Source organism: Phoxinus phoxinus (genome assembly GCF_949152265.1).
Source record: "Phoxinus phoxinus genome assembly, chromosome: 10".
Taxonomy (NCBI): domain Eukaryota; kingdom Metazoa; phylum Chordata; class Actinopteri; order Cypriniformes; family Leuciscidae; genus Phoxinus; species Phoxinus phoxinus.
Window position 1 is genome coordinate 31,380,867 of NC_136885.1, and position 18,981 is coordinate 31,399,847.

The window sequence follows — 18,981 nt, forward strand, 5'->3', positions numbered from 1 at the left end:
AAAATATCTTACTGATCACAAACTTTTGAATCGTTGTGTATTATAGGAATTATATTTTGTATTTATTTTATTTGAATTATTTTCTAGCAATAAATGTTAAGTAAAAAAGAAAATAATATTTAAAAAACTGCTAGAATTTGTAATATGTTTGCAGGTTTAATTAAATTAATCCTAATTAATTAGTCATAAGTAAGGGCTATCTATAGTTTGAGACAAAACGTTCATAGTTATTGATACATTTTCAGTTCTCACTATAGAAAAAACAATTTGTGCATCTAATGCTTTAAAAATGTAATGGGATGCTATATAATAAAATCAAGGGATTTCTATATTCATGGCAAGCAGCAAACATGCTAACCTGTTCCATTTCCCTTTTTCTTTCTTACAGGGTCTGTCTTTTAGTATCTATTTGGTCTAAGTAGGTCTCCGTTCAATTATTTCCAGCGTCTCATGCCCTCATGCGCTGGGCCCTCTGCCGAGGTCTCATTGTGGCATTATGGCCAGTTCTCTGGCAAAAAAACCAGTGCCACACTGTCACAGAAAGGCCGGGCTCTGCCCCACTTAAAGGGAAGAATTATTTGCAGTCCGGTGCAATGACCAAATGTACCCTGGGGTTTCAGTGGAATGGAGGATGGGGAAATGATACCACAGCTGAAAACTAAACCGTGCTGTTCAAATCATCAATGTTCAATGTTTTGATCTTGACAAGCGCTGAGGCAGACCAGCCTAAAAATGTAATTTTTAAACTGTCTGCCATCTTACGTCCTACAATGATCTCGTGACCATAAGCTTATCACATTGCCATGAATTATTATATATCGTGGCTATAACAAAACTAAGTGAACCGAACATGAATCACGAATCGGCAGAATGAACGATTGATTAAACCGCCACCTACTGGCTATTTTAGTTTTAGTTAAACTTATAATTTCATTGTTTCCATCATTACATATTTCTATATTCAATAAATTATATTTAAAGCAACAATATAACATTATTTATGCAATTAATTGCAGTGTAAATGCAATGTTCAAGACATGGTTACGGCCTTGCTATGTAGGCTATGCGATTTCGACGGAGCCAATCATTCTTATAAATCTTCACCAGTAGGTGGCGATACATGACCGTTTAAAAAAATATATGTATTAATGTCTAGAGAATAACTGAAAATATGATCATATTATGTCAAATGCCTGTTAAGAGCTGTATAAATAAATAAATAAATAAACAGGGACTTTTAGCAGAAGAATGTCACCCAATAGAGAGAGATACCCAAAATAAAATTGTTTAGATGTTATTATAGCCTAATAATTTTTTTCAATATTTTCATTATAATATAGAAATGTATAGAATCAATGAAGCACTTTAAGGCCATATTGCAATATTGTCAATGGCGCCTCGAAGTGACGTATAGTAAATGCATTTCCTCTCCTTTTTGTAGGATAGTTTTATACTTTTAAAGTAGTTGAACGGGTTTTCGTGTTTTGTTCTCGCTGGTCTCCTGATCTCGAACACTGGGCTGCTTTCATGTCTCCATCCAATGAGAGAATGCTCGTGCACGGAGGGTGGGATTTCTACTGCTGTTTGTGTTCCTTTCCCTAGGAATGTGAAGGACACACAAAGCCCGAATGATTCTCGGGGATGTCCACTAACGTTAGAATCTAGTTCAGCCATGGATGTGTAGTTATTTCGCGCTTGTTTTTCCCATTAACTGTAACTTTTTCGGATCCCAAACTGGCGACCTCACATCTCCAACTGGCACGCGCAAATGATCTCATAGACCAGATCAAGCTCAAAGGTTTGAACTTTACATTTTCTCTTGCACATTGAGCGTTATGTTGGTATTTTAATCCATAATGTCAGATTTGTTGCCGCGCAACAACAACAAAAAATTGTTCTTCGAAAGAAAGGAATGTAAAGAAAATACTTTGTCAACATGTCATGTTCGCACTTACAGTGGCAGTGAATTTCAAAACAACCTTAAATCTCACACAAACACTCCACAAATATGTCATTCTTGCGAAGTTGGCGAGGAAAAAGTAGAAGTGTAATGTAGCTCAACAGCATAGTGGAGGACTGAAGTTTGAATGTTCAAGTTCAAGTTGTGAAGAGTTGATCATCAAAAAGTTACAGTAAAAGTTTGGGTTTCTAAAAGTTGAGGAAATGAGTTTGGCATTTTGTGAATTGTGGAAGTGTTGAGTTGACCATGATCACCTCCCCATGGGTGAGAGTGAAAGAGAGAGAGTATAGCGTGGATATAATGGGAGACCATGGTTGCTTTTGCAGAACTGCCTGTCTTTTCCTCGAACACATATGGAACATAGTCTATCCAGTACATTAGGCTAGTCCACGTGAACATGCTTCTGTAAGTAATAGCCTAGGGCCTCTTCCAAACCCTCATTACTGTATATGTCAACATCAGTCTGTCTAGGTCTCTTTTCGGGCTGGATGCCCTCCTGAGTTCCATGTTTCCACCAGAAGATATGAAGAAAGTTACATGTATGTGCTTCTGTTGTACCTTTATACAATTGTGTGGATTCTAATAAATATAGCCTAGTTTGCCAACTTTCTAAAACTTTATTAGTGGCCATAATGGCATGCAGCATTTTAAAATACGGTGATCCCCTTGTGAGAGACCCCCTTCTAGAATAAGTGCAGCTATGTATGCAGTTCCATTTATACTATTTTACAAAAAAATTATATTATATTATAAAGACTAAATTAAATAACTGACAAATAGTCATTGTACTAAAGACAAAGGAAAATACTAAAACATTATCTGGAAAATATTTAGTTTGTATTAAAGTCAGCATCTGTTTTGTTAATGCATGTTCTAGGTCTTATTGTGAATGATTCATCCATCTGTTTGTTTAGTTTTTCATCTGAAAGCTTGAATTAGATTTTTGAGCCAAAAATTATTTTTGATTTTTGAGTCACACTTGTACGTCACATTATGGAAGTAATGATCTTTCGCAACGTCCGTTTCATCGCGACTTGGAAACTCACCATTCGTTACATTTATGAACCATTTCAATAAATACTGCTCCAAAGCTGTTTTACAAAGAATATTACCTTAAAACTCTCAAGATAAAGACGTCAACTCCAAAAAGAAATTCAGGTGCAAATTATACTTGTATGTATAAATTACAACAAAAAGGAGATACTAAAAAATTATATGCACATTTGGAATAATTTGATTAATTTGGTATAAACTATGGCTATCCCAATTAATCTTATGATTTTGACCAAAAATATGCTATGTGCTGTTGATCCTCCACGTGCTGCCAAAACAGCGCTGACCTGCCCTGGCATGGACTCTACAAGAGCGCTGAATGTGTCCTGTGGTGTGTGTGTGTGTGTGTGTGTGGCACCAAGACGTTAGCAGCAGATCCTTCAAGTCCTGTAGGTTACATGGCGGAGGATTGAACTTGTTGGTCCAGCACAGACTGAGAGGCCAGGGCAACACCTTGAGCTCTTCATCATGTTCCTCAAACCATTCCTGAACAGTGTGTGCAGTGTGCTTTATCCTGCTAAAGGAGGCACTTCCTCCAGGGAACACTATTGTCATGAAGGGGTGTACCTGGTCTGCAACAATGTTTAGGTTGGTGGCACATTTACGTTCACATGAATGGCCAAACCCAGGGTTTCCCAGCAGAACACTGGCCAGAGCATCACACTCCCTCCACTGGCTTGTCGTCGTCCAACAGTGCATCTCTTCCCCAGGATCACGGTGCACATGTACATGGCCGTCCACGTGATGTTAAAGAAAACAGGACTCATTAGACCAGGTGACCTTCTTCCACTTCCAAGGTCCAATTCCAAAAGCTTCCGTGCCCATTGTAGGCGTTTTCAATGGTGGACAGGGGTCATCTTAGACACTCTGATTGGTCAGCGGCTACACAGCCCCATACGCAGCAGAATGTGATGCACTGTGTTGTGACACATTCCAATCCTCACATAACCATCATTAAAATTGTGTGACTTATGCCACAGTAAACCTTCTGTTGGCTTGGACCAGAAGGGCTTCGTCTTGGGCGCCCAACACCCTGTCGTCGGTTTGTGGTTTGTCTCTCCTCAGACCACTATACAACCCACAAGCCTTGCCGTTTTAGAGAGTCTCTGACCCAGTCGTCTTGCCATAACAATATGGCCCTTGTCCAAATCGCCCATTTCTCCTGGATCCAACACGTTGATTACGAGAATTGATTTTTTGCTTGCCATCTATTCTACCCAGACATTAATATGTGGCGTTGTTCAGAGATGATCAACAATATTCGCTTCACCTGTGACTGTGACTGGTCAGAATGTTTTTACTCATCAGTGTATGTGCTTCATAAAAAAATCTTGTTTTACCCACATGATAGTAACAGGGTCTTTAATTCCTTTTTAGTGGTAGTTTGACTGCTCACTTCCACAAAAATGGAAGTTTCTTGTCATTTAAAGTTTGGTTTTTATAAGTGTTCCCAAATTATACTGAATATTACATGTGTTCCATATTCTGCTTCTTGTTGGGAACCCTATGACCTTTGAAGAGCTCACTTTTATTTTCCTTTTCTTCTCACTGTTCCTGTTCATTCAGGATGACTTAGCCTACACAAACCACATAGTCAGCATTTTTCAGGACGGGAGGAACTTTTTTTCAGTTGCTTTCTCTCCAAAGTCTGAAATATAGCAGCAAAGCACGTGATATTGTTTAAGCCGTTGTCAATTAGGCTAAGTGTACAGTCTTGTGGCTTTCAATCATATTTTTTCCCCAAGTAATTCTATGGGATTTTCTTTTGCCTGTGTTACAGTCTGCCAGGTAGAAATCGTATGTAGGCTATCACTTACAAAATGGGTTTGGGGTTTGTTCAAATCCTTACTTTTAAATATGAGCAATGGCAAACAACACTAATAATTTGTTAAATCTACTGAAATCTAGAGATGTAATGTATGTCAGGTGCAGTCTGGGTCCAGTGCGCTGCTTGGTATCACTAAAAGCTTTCGTTTCCAGGAAAAAGCCTTAGGCAAAATTTAAATCAGGTTTTGGGTGTGCTAACAGAAATGTTTTCTATGAAAATATATGCCAATTAAAATTTGCACCAGCTTTTAAAACCTGATTAAAAAGTTGTTCGGGCTTGGTGGAAAATTCCAGTTCTCCCAGTATAGGGATTTGCATGATTGTTATTCTTGTGTGTGGAGGTGGTAGCCAGACAGCTTCATCCCATGATCGTGTATTAACATGACAATGGAATGCTCAGCGCCTGAGATAGTGTCCGTACGGTTGCTGCAGTTACACGCGAGCCGGACTGAACACGCACACGGCTGCATAGGCGCTCTATTGTCAACACGCAGTGATAAAGACGTCCATTGAGGCGGATCTTGTGACACAATCACGAGCCAGAGAAAGAATGCCAGAATTACTGTAGAGGGTGAGATGTGGAGCGAGAAAAACACAAGAGCCCAGAAATCAAGGTCTTGAAACATTTGTCTTTGTCTGATATGTTCTGGATTGGATTATGCAGTAGTTCGTGAGCCAATATTTACCTTTTTAATGTACATTCCTGTTCTTTTTATGAACAATTTATCAGTGCATGTTATTCCAAATGGAAAAAGTGTTTAAACTCAGCTTTGATCACAGGAATAAATTAGATTTTAAAATACACAATAGTTTATGCAATATCACTGTTTTAATCTAATTTGATCAAATAAACGCAGCCTTTTTAAGCATAATAGACTTTTTTTTTTTAAACAAGTCTATCCGACCCCAATTTTTATGCATATTATTAGAGCATATCATTGGAAATGACTAAATATCATTCTTCCTTGTGTTCATTTAGTGAAAAATTAGTCAAACGTGTCTTGAGTGGGTCCCACTGTCCACCCACTACTCAGGCAAGTACAATGACATCCATTCACCTCTAGGTGTCGCTATATTATGCTAATTTATGCATTCGCTAAAACTTCTGGAACCATAAGGGCTTGAATAAAATACTTTGATCTTTTGCTTACACCACTCTGAGCCCTCTTCCGTTCCAACCATCTGGCTTCATTCTTGTACGTAATGTTGCTTTTCAAAATCCAATCCGTTCCTGATGGATAAAACACCCATTCTTTGAATATCCCATTTTTATCAGAAATACGTCGATATGAATTGCGACAATACGGTTGTCTCTCTTTCGTTGGTCACAGTTGGTGGACACACACACACACACACACACACACTTCAGCTGAGCTCATCTGCTCTTCTTGTTTTGACTCAAAATGGTGTGTCATGGGATTTAGTTAGTCAGAGTGCAATCTAAACATCTCCACCTATATATCAACAAGACATGTTGTATGCAAAAAACAAACAAACAAACATCCAGTTCAAACTGAGCAGTGGCAACTGGGATGAGAAATGTTTGCGAGCTGTTTGTTTCTGAATAACAGGTTTCCCAGAGGGCATTATTGGGGAGAACTTCATATCCAGTGACAGATGAATTATGTTTGACTTCCATAGAAACAGCTGATGGATGAGACATTCCACAATCCGTTAATCCGTAAGATCAACTCTGGCCCATGGAATAATGACAGCATATTCCATGAATGGATGTCCAGCCCTGCACGATCTGACCGGGAGGAGTTTAGCCGTTGTATCAGTTTATGCAAATCCGTTCGTCTGACAGTTTCAGTAATCTGCTTTCAAAGGAGTAGTTCATCTAAAAATGAAGATTGTCATCGTTCATTCTCCCGCATGACACTCTAAAGCCATATGACATTTGTTTATCTGTAAAGTGCAAAAGGACACGTTTAGCCGAATGTTCGTGCTGCCCTCTTCCATAGGCTACTGTAGAAGCACCGGTGTTGGTATTGTTAACTAAAAGTATTACAAATCATTTTTGTTAATCAAAATAAAGCTGAAAGAAAATTAAATATAAATATAAGATGAAAAACTTTTAAAAAACATGAGAAATTAATAATGATTAACTTGACTAAAACTGAAAGAACAATAAATTAAATCTAATATATATATATATATATATATATATATATATATATAAATGACAAAAGCATAAAAGCATTACATTTAAATAAATAAATAAATAAATCAAAATATTAATTATTAAAAATTAAATAATAAGTGTTCATAAATATTCAATTCAATTCAAGTTTATTTGTATAGCGCTTTTCACAATACATATTACTAAAATAGTATATGAAATATGTTAAAATAACAATGACTGTGACATAATGCTGATTTTATTACAATAATATTTTATTACGGTATACTATTTTGTGCTTTTTAATGGTCCATTTAGTATCAATATTAGTTTGATTGATTTCGAGTTGAAATTGTTCGCTTCAAATAATTAATTCAAAATCTGATCCAACACTCAAAAATGCTAATGGATAGTCTCATTTTTAATTTATTGTGCATAGTGACATTTTAATGGATTTTTAATTTATTAAAAGATCGTGGTGAACAGTATAGGCAAATTTTATTATTTATATTTGTGTGTATGAATTTGTATATATGACAGTGCATTGGTTGCACTGTCAACCTGATGGTTCACTAATGAAACAATATCACCCTTTTAAACCATCCAAAGCAAATAACCCTATATAAATGCTGAGAAATAATTGAATCATAAATAGCTGAGGAAAAAAAGAGCCATGTCACCCAACCTTAATAACAACCCATTTAGTCAAATCCACAGAGTATCTGCAAGCAGAAAGACTCCAATGTAGAGGCATTGCTCAAGCATTTCCATCTGCTTTGTTTAGGCTGCCGTTTGTCTATGTGCAGAAAGCGTGCTCATTTTCATACGGCTCCACGTGTCAACAGGAAACTCTGTGACCCTCACAAAGCACATTCTGTTCTAGTTTGCAAGATTGGCCCCTGTGCAATGCAAAGCACGGACCCCTTTAGAAAGGCAGGTACTTGGAGCTAAAGAGTTGAACTTCAGCTTCCAAGAAGATGGTTGTATTGCTCAAAAGTTGTGCAAAAATGTTTCATGCAATATCACCAGTGTGCCAAGTTATGTTCTCAGCTATTGGGTGAAATACTCAAACTGGAGGCCCATACTGGGGTGTGTGAAGACAAGATATCTGGGATTGATTTGAGTGTTAAAGCTTTAAACACATGGCTTTACCTCACAGGTCACTCTGTAATCGTATAAAATGGAATATTATTGTTTACTTACTGCATACTGGATAGTATATAATGCAGATGTGGAACTGTATGCACAGCAGTGATAAGTATTTTAAAGTCACCATGAAATCAAAATTGACAACTTGTTTAATTTATGGAATATTACAGCATTTATTTATAATGATTTATCCGTGCACACGTAATCTTTAATCAAAATAACTTCCCCTTCCTTGTGTCGCAGAACACTGACTGTTTCTAAGAACTGTTCTAACAGCAGCTGCAGTGATGCGAAGACTTTACCAATTGGTGATTGGCTCTTTTATTTAGAAGGCGGGACTTATTCCGCCATATTGCGCGTTGCACTTTCTCCCATTCATAGTAGTATGAGTGCACCGTCTTTCTATATATAAAGTCTTTGGATACAGCATTCCAGCAGTGTACTATAGATATATACTGCAAATGATTTTGGTCATTCTGGGTATTCTTTGCATACAGAAAGATCATACTCGCATACGCATTTGTTCATAAAATTTGGGGTCGGGAAGATAAAAAAAAACTGTTTTTGAAAGAAGACTCTTATTCCTCACCATTGATACTGTAATATTGTGAAATATTATTACAATTTAAAATAAATGTTTTCTATATGAACACATTTTAAAATGTAATTTATTTCTGTGATGGCAAAACTGAATAATATTAATGCTTGATATTTTTGTGGAAACTGTTAAAAAAATTTTTTTTCATTTGTAACATTGTTGTAAATGTGTTTTACTGTCGCTTTTGATCAATTCAATGTATTATTTTTTTTATAATAGTATTAATTCCTTTTTAAAAACCCTAAACTTTTGAACAGTGTTCTTTGTACTCCACACTACTTACTTTTAAAATAGTATATAATATGCCATCCATTACATGAATCTGTGAATCTTTACTTATGTAAAAAGTATTTTTAATGATAATAATAATAATAATAATATTTATATATATTCTTTTTCATTCTTCCTTATGTTTTGGATATTGTTAATATTAATATGTTTCATGACGTTGGGTATCAAGTACTAAACACACAGTGTAAAATCTGAGTCCTCCTGAAACAAATCCATTAATTCAAAGCTTATTAAGTGAGTTTTCAGCAGTAATCCAACTTACTTTTCAATGCATGTGGGTGAAATAATGTGTGTGTCTCTCTCTCTGCAGTGTTTCCTGCGTGGCGGGGGGCTGGTGAGGGTCATGGTTGGGGCTGGACTCAGTGTGTGAGGTGGGAGGCTGGGGAAGGGGGCCCGTCCCGGGGCCTGGAGTGTCCGCTGTGGTGTGTCCTGTGTCGAGGAGGACGGGAGAGACTGAAGCAGGCCTGTCAGAGAGGGAGGGGAGCACTGCGCCTGCCCGCAGACATGCTGACCCTCAGACTGCCACAGCTCTTTGACATCCACCAGGTGCCAAAGGTGAGGACAGGACTATCTGTTTGAGGTACAACGGGAGCGTTTGAAACAGTTTGATATTGTAGTTTCAAATGCTCCCTTTATGGGAAATCCCTGGGAAATCCTGCATGTACTTAAAAGTTACAAGCCGAATAAGTGGGACTAAGTGGTGCAAGCCACCGTTTTCAGTTCTGCTTTAATCTTTCTTAAAGAAGTTGAGTTCAGCACAGCACTGTTTCTGTAAGATTACATCAGATGAATGACTTGCATTCAGAATATTAAAGTGGCCCTATTATGCTTTTTCTGTTCCCTTTCATGTGTGTAATAGAGCCGTTTTTTTAAATGTAAAAGTTCTGCAAAGTTTCAAAGATCAGTTATTGTCTCCCAAAAGATAGAACCAATTCTGCCTTCCTTACTTCCTGCACAAACCTACATATTTTTGTAGTTCATTTGCATAATGCCACCCTATGATCTTCATTGGCTGCCCCCAAACAACATCTACTTTGACCCGCACTCAAACACTGGAGTTGTCGCTGAGCCCTGGAAGGGAATCCTGAAATCCTCTTTGCATGCACTTTTAAAGGACGAGGACTCTTGAATTGAATCATGAGAACATTAAAGCATTTTTTTTACCCAGGATGCATGTGAATCTATTGTAGGAGACTCCAAAACTAAATGAGAAACCTTTAAAATAGCGTAATAAATGCACTTTAAAGCAGAAGTTCACCTAAAATGTCGTCCCCCTAATGTCATTCCAAACTTGTATGACTTTCTTTCTTCTATGGAACACAAAATGTTTAGAAGAACGCCTTTTTCATGATTCTTTAGATGTTTGCATGTATTTTAGACGTCCGTGTGCATCTTTGCAGGTGTTTAGAGAGGACGGCATCATGTCTGGGTACCGCCATCCCAGCAGCTCAGCCCTCGACTGCATTCTCAGCAGTTTTCAAATGACCAATGAGACGGTCAATATCTGGACCCACTTCCTGCCGACCTGGTAAAGAGCCCAGTTAAACATATAATCTCCTTTGAGTGCCAGAGCTAGTAGTTTGTCAGCTTTGAAGCTTTGTTTCAGCTGCTACATTATGCAATTATGATCTAGCTTATAAGCAGACACTTTAATGCAATATCAGATTTTACAGGGACTAAACACATTACTTGAAAAGGATTATGTATTTGTAGGAGTGGGCAGTATGACCTAAATCTTGTTTCAAGTAATTTAATATATGGTACTGTATATATCTGATTAGTGTTATTAGAGCAGGCTCTGTTGTTATATCATATTGTTATTATTATATTTATGATTAGCTATGTACAGTATTTATGTAGTTATATTTCCAGTCATCAGTGTCACATGATCCTTCAGAAATCATTCTAATATGCTAATTTGCTGCTCAAGAAACATTTCTTATTATTATCAATGTTGAAATCAGTTGTTTATGCTTAATATTCTTCTGGAAACCTTGATTAAAAAAAGTATAGTAAATACAAAATGTATTTATTTTTACATTTTTCATATAAAAAAAGTATTATTAAAAATTTACGGAAAATGTACAAAAGCATTTTGTGTAGTTGTTTTATTTGTGATAACGCAATAAAACATGACAAATTGTGCGAACATAATTTTTTTCCATGCATTTTTTGGCATAGTAAAATAAAGCCTATACTGTAGATTGCCTTTTTTGCCAAAATACTTTTGTCAGATAAATATCTTGACCAAGTTTAGTGTTTTGTTTTTCCTCTGTATTTAAAATTATATATATATATATATAATATATATATTATTATTTTCATATTTTGATTGTTTAATCGAACTTGTTGGGTCATAACAAATTAAATGTGCCCTCCAGACATCACTTTTGGATACTACTAACTGTATATATATAGACAGACTGTACAGAATCTGATCTCTGATTGTATGAGCCGTATTCAAAGTCGTGAACTGATGACTGATAAACTGGGATGCGCTCTATCATCATATCACCCACTGAACGTTGAAGACAAAATAGTACAGGAAAAGGTCTAAAGGGGTCATGACATTATTTTTAAGATATTCCTAGAGGTTCACTGATAATGTTAATAACATTTTTGTTGCACATGCAAATGTCAAAGCGATGACTGAGATCCAGTACAGCTGACTGCTTCATCTGTCAACAAAACTTTCTTTGCAAACTCTTTATTACACTGTGCATCGTTTGCAAAACAATCTGCAGTCAAATTCTCTGAACAAACATAAAACACACCGACAGCGTCAGTGAATATAGCAGTGTCAGCCTTTAAGCGACTGAACACCAGTGGGCGGGGCCTGTGATGCGATGATGTAAAACTATTTGTCGATGTCTTGCTCTGGAGGAAGTCTTATGCAAATGCATTTGCCCGTGTGACGTCCCAAGTCCCCCAGTATCCAAACAAGCTGTTTTTGGAGCTTGATTAAGTAAGGCCCTGTTTACACCTGGTAGTAAGATGCGTTTTGGTCGAATTTGATTTCTGACCCCTGTCATGACCCCTTTAATAACCAGCTTATCTGCTCTACTTTCCTCACACAAGACATAAATGCCCCGTGTAGGACCTGTGCTGTGCTATTATAGGTACTTCCTGTGGCGGTTCAGCATGCTGTGCTCCACGCTGGACTTCCTGACGGACAGCTACTCCTGGCCGATGCTCGTCTACATGCTTCTGATCTGCCTGTACCCCTTCACCTCCAGCTGCGCTCACACCTTCAGCACCATGTCCACCAAGGCCCGGCACGTCTGCTACTTCTTCGACTACGGAGCGCTCAGCCTGTACAGTCTCGGTACGCTCCAGTTCTCCTCTGTGATTCTGTCCTGTATGTTTTGTAAGCTGTTAGTAATTGGCCGGTAGATAGACATAGACACATTATCATCATAACATAGTGGCCTTACCTGCCAACTATTTTCTATTTAAACATCATTGGTGAGCAAATAAGACTGTATTTAGTCATGCATAGTCAGACTTTTGACTAACACTTTTCAAATTGTATTTTTTAAAAAGTGGCCTACATACAAAACACTTGAATATCTTGCAAAGATTTGATGCCGGTAACCTGTCAAACTTATCAAATTCACAAATTAGTTCTTAATCAAAAGCACTCATTATATCGTCCGGGTAACTAGTAAAATAGGTAGTGCAATGGTACTTCTTTTAATACATTCATGAGAAAATTCAGTAAAACTTTAGTTTAGGGTCCAATTCTCACTATTAACTAGTTGCTTATTAGCATGCATATTACTAGGATTTTGGCTTTTTATTAGTACTTATAAAGCACATATTAATGCTTTATTCTACATCCCTTAATCCTACTCAATACCTAAACTTAACAACTACCTTACTTACTATTAATAAAATGTAATTAGGAGTTTATTGAGGAAAAAGTCATAGTCAATAGTTAGTTAATAGTGAGCATTGTACCCTAATATAAAGTGTGTATATAGATAGATAGATAGATAGATAGATAGATAGATAGATAGATAGATAGATAGATAGATAGATAGATAGATAGATAGATAGATAGATAGATAGTTTGAACTTATTTATTTTAGTTAGTTGTCAAGGCAATGTTTCTAATTATTGTTTAAGTTTTGTAAATTTGTATATGTAATATTTTATTTCAGCTTTATTTCAGTGACCAAAAATGTTTTTTTAATAGTTTTAGTTAACAATAACAACACTGCATTCCTGTACCTCAAACAATAGAGCATAGTGCAAGCAGCATCAAGGTCATTGAGGGTTTTTTCCAGAGAATGCATGAACTGATAAAATGTATATCTTAGTAAGTTGCTGCTAAATTCACAAATGTAAATGCATGACATTGTGAGATAAATGTGCCGGAATGGCTCCTTGTCATCTGCTGTCCTTGACAGAATATAGACATCCCTATACTGGGCCAGTAAAAAGAAACACAATTCTGATGTAAAGCTGATGTCAAATAGGAGAATTTCACGAAAGCCAGCTGTAGAAAGGAATTGGAGGGTTGATGTGAGGTTATGGAAAGCATGGGCTTTGGAGGAAATGAGCCGTCTAATACACTGCTGGCATTTTATTGTATGACTTCAAAGGAAAGAAAGCAAATGCTCTGGCTCAAGAGAAAACCTTTAAAGTCTGCATTGATAAAGAGAGAAGGCTGAGAAACTACACAATCGTCCGAGGCACTTCAGAAGTGTGAAGAGCTAGTGCCAAATATAAGCGCAGTTTTAATAGGCTCGGAACACTTACCTTACATCGAGCGAGTGATTTATAAATGCACCTTTTAAACATTTAACGACTCATTTTCTTGATAATAGATTGATTATTCTTTCAAGTGGAAATCTATATAACTATGTTTAAAAAAACATATTTCTGCAGTATTTCCATTCACTTCGGCCACAATAATGTTTACTGAATGATGTTCAATATCCTGTGTGTAGAGCAGTGAGTCTTTATTGTAAAGTCCCATAGTCTAATAAAAATATTATTCTTTCATTTGTGGAATCCACCTCTGGTCATGTTTTCCAGTTGCGGCGGTGAAAAAGCTCTTTTACCGCCTTTGAGAAAAGCAGAGTAGCTGTATATGTTCACATATCACAATAGCCAAGTATATGACATGCTATTTTTCTAACTTCTAACTGTATGTGAAACATTACACAGTATGCAACCGTAAACTTTTTAAACGGTAGGATGCTACGTCGTTGTCACATAACCTCATCACAGTGCTTTCTTGGAAATAACGGTTCATTTACATTAAGATTTTTAATAGGCAATTTATCCAGGTAAATATGGGAAAAATGCACATACTATGCGTAGTATGCCTACTTCATACTTCAGAAATAACTGAAGTACTTTGGTTAATGCTATTTCAAACATATCCATACATGCACAAAAAATCAGTTTGCAAAAATGTCAAATTAAATCATTTGATTGCAAATGCCACTTTTGTTTGACATTTTGTTAAATAACAATAACATTGAAAAAATGTTGCCTCCAAATACAGAAATGTTATATGTATAGCTTCTTTGTTTAGATGTCAATCTGTTAACAAATCTTCTTTATGTATACTAGATTCATAGTTAACTAACCAAGAGTTCTGTTCTTAAAGCTGAAATCTCAGAATCATAATCTTCTAATTAATGTCTTTTTTGTTAAATAGAAATACTGTGTCTGTGTTTTAAGTACGCTATACTCTTTTACAGGTTGCGCCATCACATACGCCTCCTACGCGATGCCCGACTCCTGGGTCAACAGTTGGCTTCACCAGCATTTCGTGACCATTGCCGTCTGCAACTCGCTCTTTTGTACCAGCATGTCCTGCTACTCCAGGTGAGAGTGGTTTTGAGGGGCATTAAGACTCATTTACTAAGTCTGCGATTACAGAGGCTAATGCAGATGTCATTGTAGCCAGACTCAGAATAATAGGGAGTTTATTATGTAGCTTAAGTCCTTCTCACACACAGACCTTTGTTTGTTCCGACCTTGTTCCTGATTTCACAAAAGCGTTCAGTCATTTTAATAAATGATTTACAGAAGAACTTAAATGGTTGTTGAATTCACTGAATTAATTAGTTTCGCTCAGTTAAGCACCACTATCTCTCATATATAATATTAAACTTTGTCCCGCTCTGATACCTCAAATCGTGCTGGTTTTTGAGAAGAGGTGTGCGATTTATTTTTCTAAATGAGCGAATGTATGATTTATGTTTGGAGGATGATGAAAGGGAGCCATATTTACAGAAAAGTAATTTATATCTATTTATTTAAAACTAAAAAGCATTTAACTATGATATAAATGTTTAATCTACAAGAACACAGTAGTATGCAGTATGATAAAATACAATTTTGAACGTATCCATACATCCAATAAAATTTGTTCAAAGTCATTGAAATTCAAAGGCTCAAACATAACATCAAAGATCGCATATGCCAATTTTCTTTGATATATTTTTTTAAATATCTAGAGACAGGTTGGGCTTGTTTTGGATTGCACCATTAATCAACCACATACCAACACCCATTAACCATCAGCAACACCCTAGCAACCATATAAAACACCCTGACAACCGCCCACAATAACCTTGCATTGTGGTGGAAACTTTTGCATGATCAAGGACCATTCACATCCTCTTCATAAAATAAAAATTACCTGGGTAAATAGGCCTATTCTTGTTTAATATTACATTATATTTAGTGCTGTCAAATTTATTAATCATTATTAATTGCATCTAACATCTATACATCTAACATCTATATATATATATATATTAGATGCAATTAATCATGATTACTCGATTTGACAGCACTTATATACTATATTATATTTAAAATATTTGATATTTATACAAAAAAATATTTAAAGTCCCCCTGTAGTCAATCATTTTATCTCTAGTCAATAATGTATCATCTTTGATCACCAAAATGACACATTTAAACGTTTTTTTTTCTAGAAAAAAATCTTCATGCCTTAAATAGCTTAAATATAACTCTACACCTGTCCTTCTTTTAGTATACGCGGTTCTATGAATATGCAGATTAGCCCCGCCTCCACTCACTTACACCACTCGTTGTCTTTGGTTTACCGCAGTTTTAAAGAGAAAATACTCTGCAATAGTGTTGACTTCTGAATTTGCACATGGTTTGTCTTAAAGCATATTAAAAACACCACATACACATATAAACAGCTTGATTTTCATCACATGGCTACTTTAAAACTAAAAAGCATTTAACTAAGAACATATATCATCTATAATAAGCACATTTTAAGTGAGGGTGCATTTTCCTCTGTCTTTTGTAACAGGTTTGTAGAGTTGCAGTTCCCACACATAAGTAAAATCTTGAGAACGGCCGCTTTTGTTGTCCCCTTCCTCTTTGATAGTGTGCCACTGTTTTACCGAGTAAGTATGGTCACACTTGATTGCACATGTAAATTAGACACGTACTTAAGCAAATCATGCCTGCGTAACACCAGATATAGATGCTCTTTTTATGGATGGCAATGTGTCTCTCTCCATGTGTGTCTATAGCTGCTGTCGTGCTGTTGGGGGAGCTGTGGTCCCAGTGAAGCTCTGGCCAGCCACTCTTACCATCTGTTCTTTGCCTTTCTCACATGCTTCCTGTTTGCATCTCACCTGCCCGAGAGACTGGCCCCTGGACGCTTCGACTACATCGGTACCTCATTTATAGCGGTTTTACGGTTGTCTTTGTTTGGTTTTTAATGCTTATAGAGGTTCACACCAGTGTCACACGGTTCTTTTGACTAGTTTTTCACTCACTCTCCTCCAAGGTCACAGTCACCAGCTCTTTCACATATGTGCGGTCGTGGGCACCCATTTCCAGATGGAGGCAGTGTTGACGGACATGTCGTCTCGCAAAGAGTGGCTGATGTCCCACTCGGCTTCACCTTCCTTCCTAGGTACCTTGGGGGCTCTCGCACTGGGTGTCCTCCTCAACCTGGGCATCATCGGCATCTTTAGCGTGGGTTTACCGCGAACACCTCACCAAAGCACTTCGGCCTCTTGTGGCGCCCACCCTCATCAGGAGTAACCAGCTTTCTTGACCACTCACCTCACTGTGCACCTTCTGGACGATGTTACTCTACATTTCACTAGCGCACTTTCACTGATATAAAAGCCTCTAGCATTGATACTTTTGTACTAAAAAGCTAAGCGTTTATTCCATTCGAGATCATTATATTCTAGTTTCCTTTTATACTTGCGGTTTATTATTTCAGCCGAAAACCCTAATGAGAATCGCGACCTTTCACGGTTTTATTTAACCGGTGTGCCTTTGATTTTTATTCTTGAAAGGTTGAGGGTTGAATGACGCTAAAGTTGATCATGTTATATTTTAACATATAGTTAAGGGGTTTTATAAACATTTGCATCATTACATAATAATGTTATCATAGCTTTAACTGGAAAATGATAGTAGCATTAATCAGGGATTTTATATTTGCATTAATATCATCATGAATAACAGCATTAATCCAATTTTATATGATGTGTGTGCATATCAAGATATACAATGGTCAAAAATTATGATTTAAAATTACTGGTGTGTCTGTGAAATTTTGCCCCTTTAAATACTTGTATTTGTAATATCCCTTATTATCAATGGTGAATTATTTGGATTTACTGGAACGCCTTAGAATAATCTCACAGGTACGGTAACATTAATTAATGAGAGATATTTCTAAAAACACAATATTTCCATTTTTACACTTTCATATCTTGAATGATAATGTGTGCTGTTAAGCTCATCTAAGCATCATTCTCCTACTAAACTGCATCTCATGGGAATATGGGGCCGCACTGGAGTCCGTCACTGTCGTTTCAACAACTTTGAGTTATGTGTCCTTCTCTGCATCAGGTCACGTCTCTGTGGTATTGTTTTGTTCATTGCAGGTTTATGGCATACAATACCGAGTGTTTTATATTGAAGCACAAGGCTTTTGGTTTTATATTTAATTGCATTTTGTCAGTGCACTTTTTTTATTCCGGTGCAATGTAGTGCGCAACTCAAAATAGTTTCTTTGCTCATGCAACACTAGTTACGTTTTATTCTTAAACCAGAAATCAAAGCTAATCATTGTGTTTGCCCAAGCTGTTAACCTCTATCTCTCCTTTTGTCCTTCAGTAGAATACTGCACTTGTTTTGTCTGAGGAACAGTTCAGGACAGGTACGAACAGTAGGCTTGTAATTTAGTGCAATTAATGCTGCATTAAGGCAATAGTTTACCGGAACCTTTTCTAACAAGCTCTTAAGGTCGGTCACATGGTGGTAATCATATTTAATGGTCGTTTATGAAAGGGATCTTGGTTTGAAGGAAAAGTAGGTGTTTCAGTGGTTAGTGGCGGAAAGGTTCTGCATTTCTCCAAATGCCTGTTTGTAGTTCAACAGCAGAAATTCTCGCTCACTGTGTGTGTGTGTGTGTGTGTTTTCAGCTCCAGCCCTGCCGGAGTCTGTTCTTCTGCTATAAGAGGTTTAGATGTGAATGTGACTGGTGACAGTAGTATTTTGTGCACTAGAGTTAAATGAAACGTAAAAGGTTTTGGCATCCCAATCCCTGTGTTTGATGGCCTAAATGAATGTATGGCAGTTTTTGAAACTGTGCTTTTAAAGATCCATTTAATGTTACAATGTAGCATTTAAAATTGCCAAGGAAATTAAAATTAGAAATAGTAATTTAAAAAATGTTTAAATGTTCCAGAAATGTTTTTCTGTTTTTTGTTTTTTTTTACTATAATGCTTCCCTTTAAATCTGAGAATTAAAATATGCGATCATTATTGCAATGCCTTTTATTTTCCATTGTCATTTTTGAAATATTTTTGTAACAAATGTGAAAAATATGAAAGTGCTTAGAATAAAACTGACCCATTGTTCACTACAGTGTTTGTCCAGAGATATCATTGAATACAGAGTGATTACGCAAATAGCATTATTGGCTTACCACAAAACTGTAG

At 36.7% G+C, this 18,981-nt stretch overlaps 1 protein-coding gene across 2 annotated transcripts; it reads left to right on the forward strand.

Annotated features, from left to right (window-relative positions):
• Window positions 1-1,392: 1,392 nt before the first annotated feature.
• Window positions 1,393-18,905, forward strand: paqr6 (progestin and adipoQ receptor family member VI). Of its 2 annotated transcripts, none has more exons than XM_079626184.1 (8): window positions 1,393-1,798; window positions 9,311-9,555; window positions 10,401-10,528; window positions 12,120-12,325; window positions 14,718-14,844; window positions 16,316-16,412; window positions 16,542-16,686; window positions 16,802-18,905. In XM_079626184.1, exons 2-8 carry the CDS (start codon window positions 9,505-9,507, stop codon window positions 17,059-17,061), a joined length of 1,014 nt encoding a protein of 337 aa, XP_079482310.1. In that variant the 5' UTR covers window positions 1,393-1,798; window positions 9,311-9,504; the 3' UTR covers window positions 17,062-18,905. The 2 variants fall into 2 exon arrangements, with proteins under 2 accessions (XP_079482310.1, XP_079482311.1); XM_079626185.1 differs by having other exon boundaries at window positions 1,473-1,798; window positions 12,098-12,325.
• The last annotated feature ends 76 nt before the right edge of the window (window positions 18,906-18,981 follow it).

Coding starts and splice junctions, on each gene's coding strand:
- paqr6 (XM_079626184.1), top strand. CDS start 9,505: ATGCTGACCCTCAGACTGCCACAGCTCTTTGACATCCACCAGGTGCCA. Junction 9,556..10,400: donor ACATCCACCAGGTGCCAAAG/GTGAGGACAGGA, acceptor GCATCTTTGCAG/GTGTTTAGAGAGGACGGCAT. Junction 16,687..16,801: donor TGGACGCTTCGACTACATCG/GTACCTCATTTA, acceptor CTCTCCTCCAAG/GTCACAGTCACCAGCTCTTT.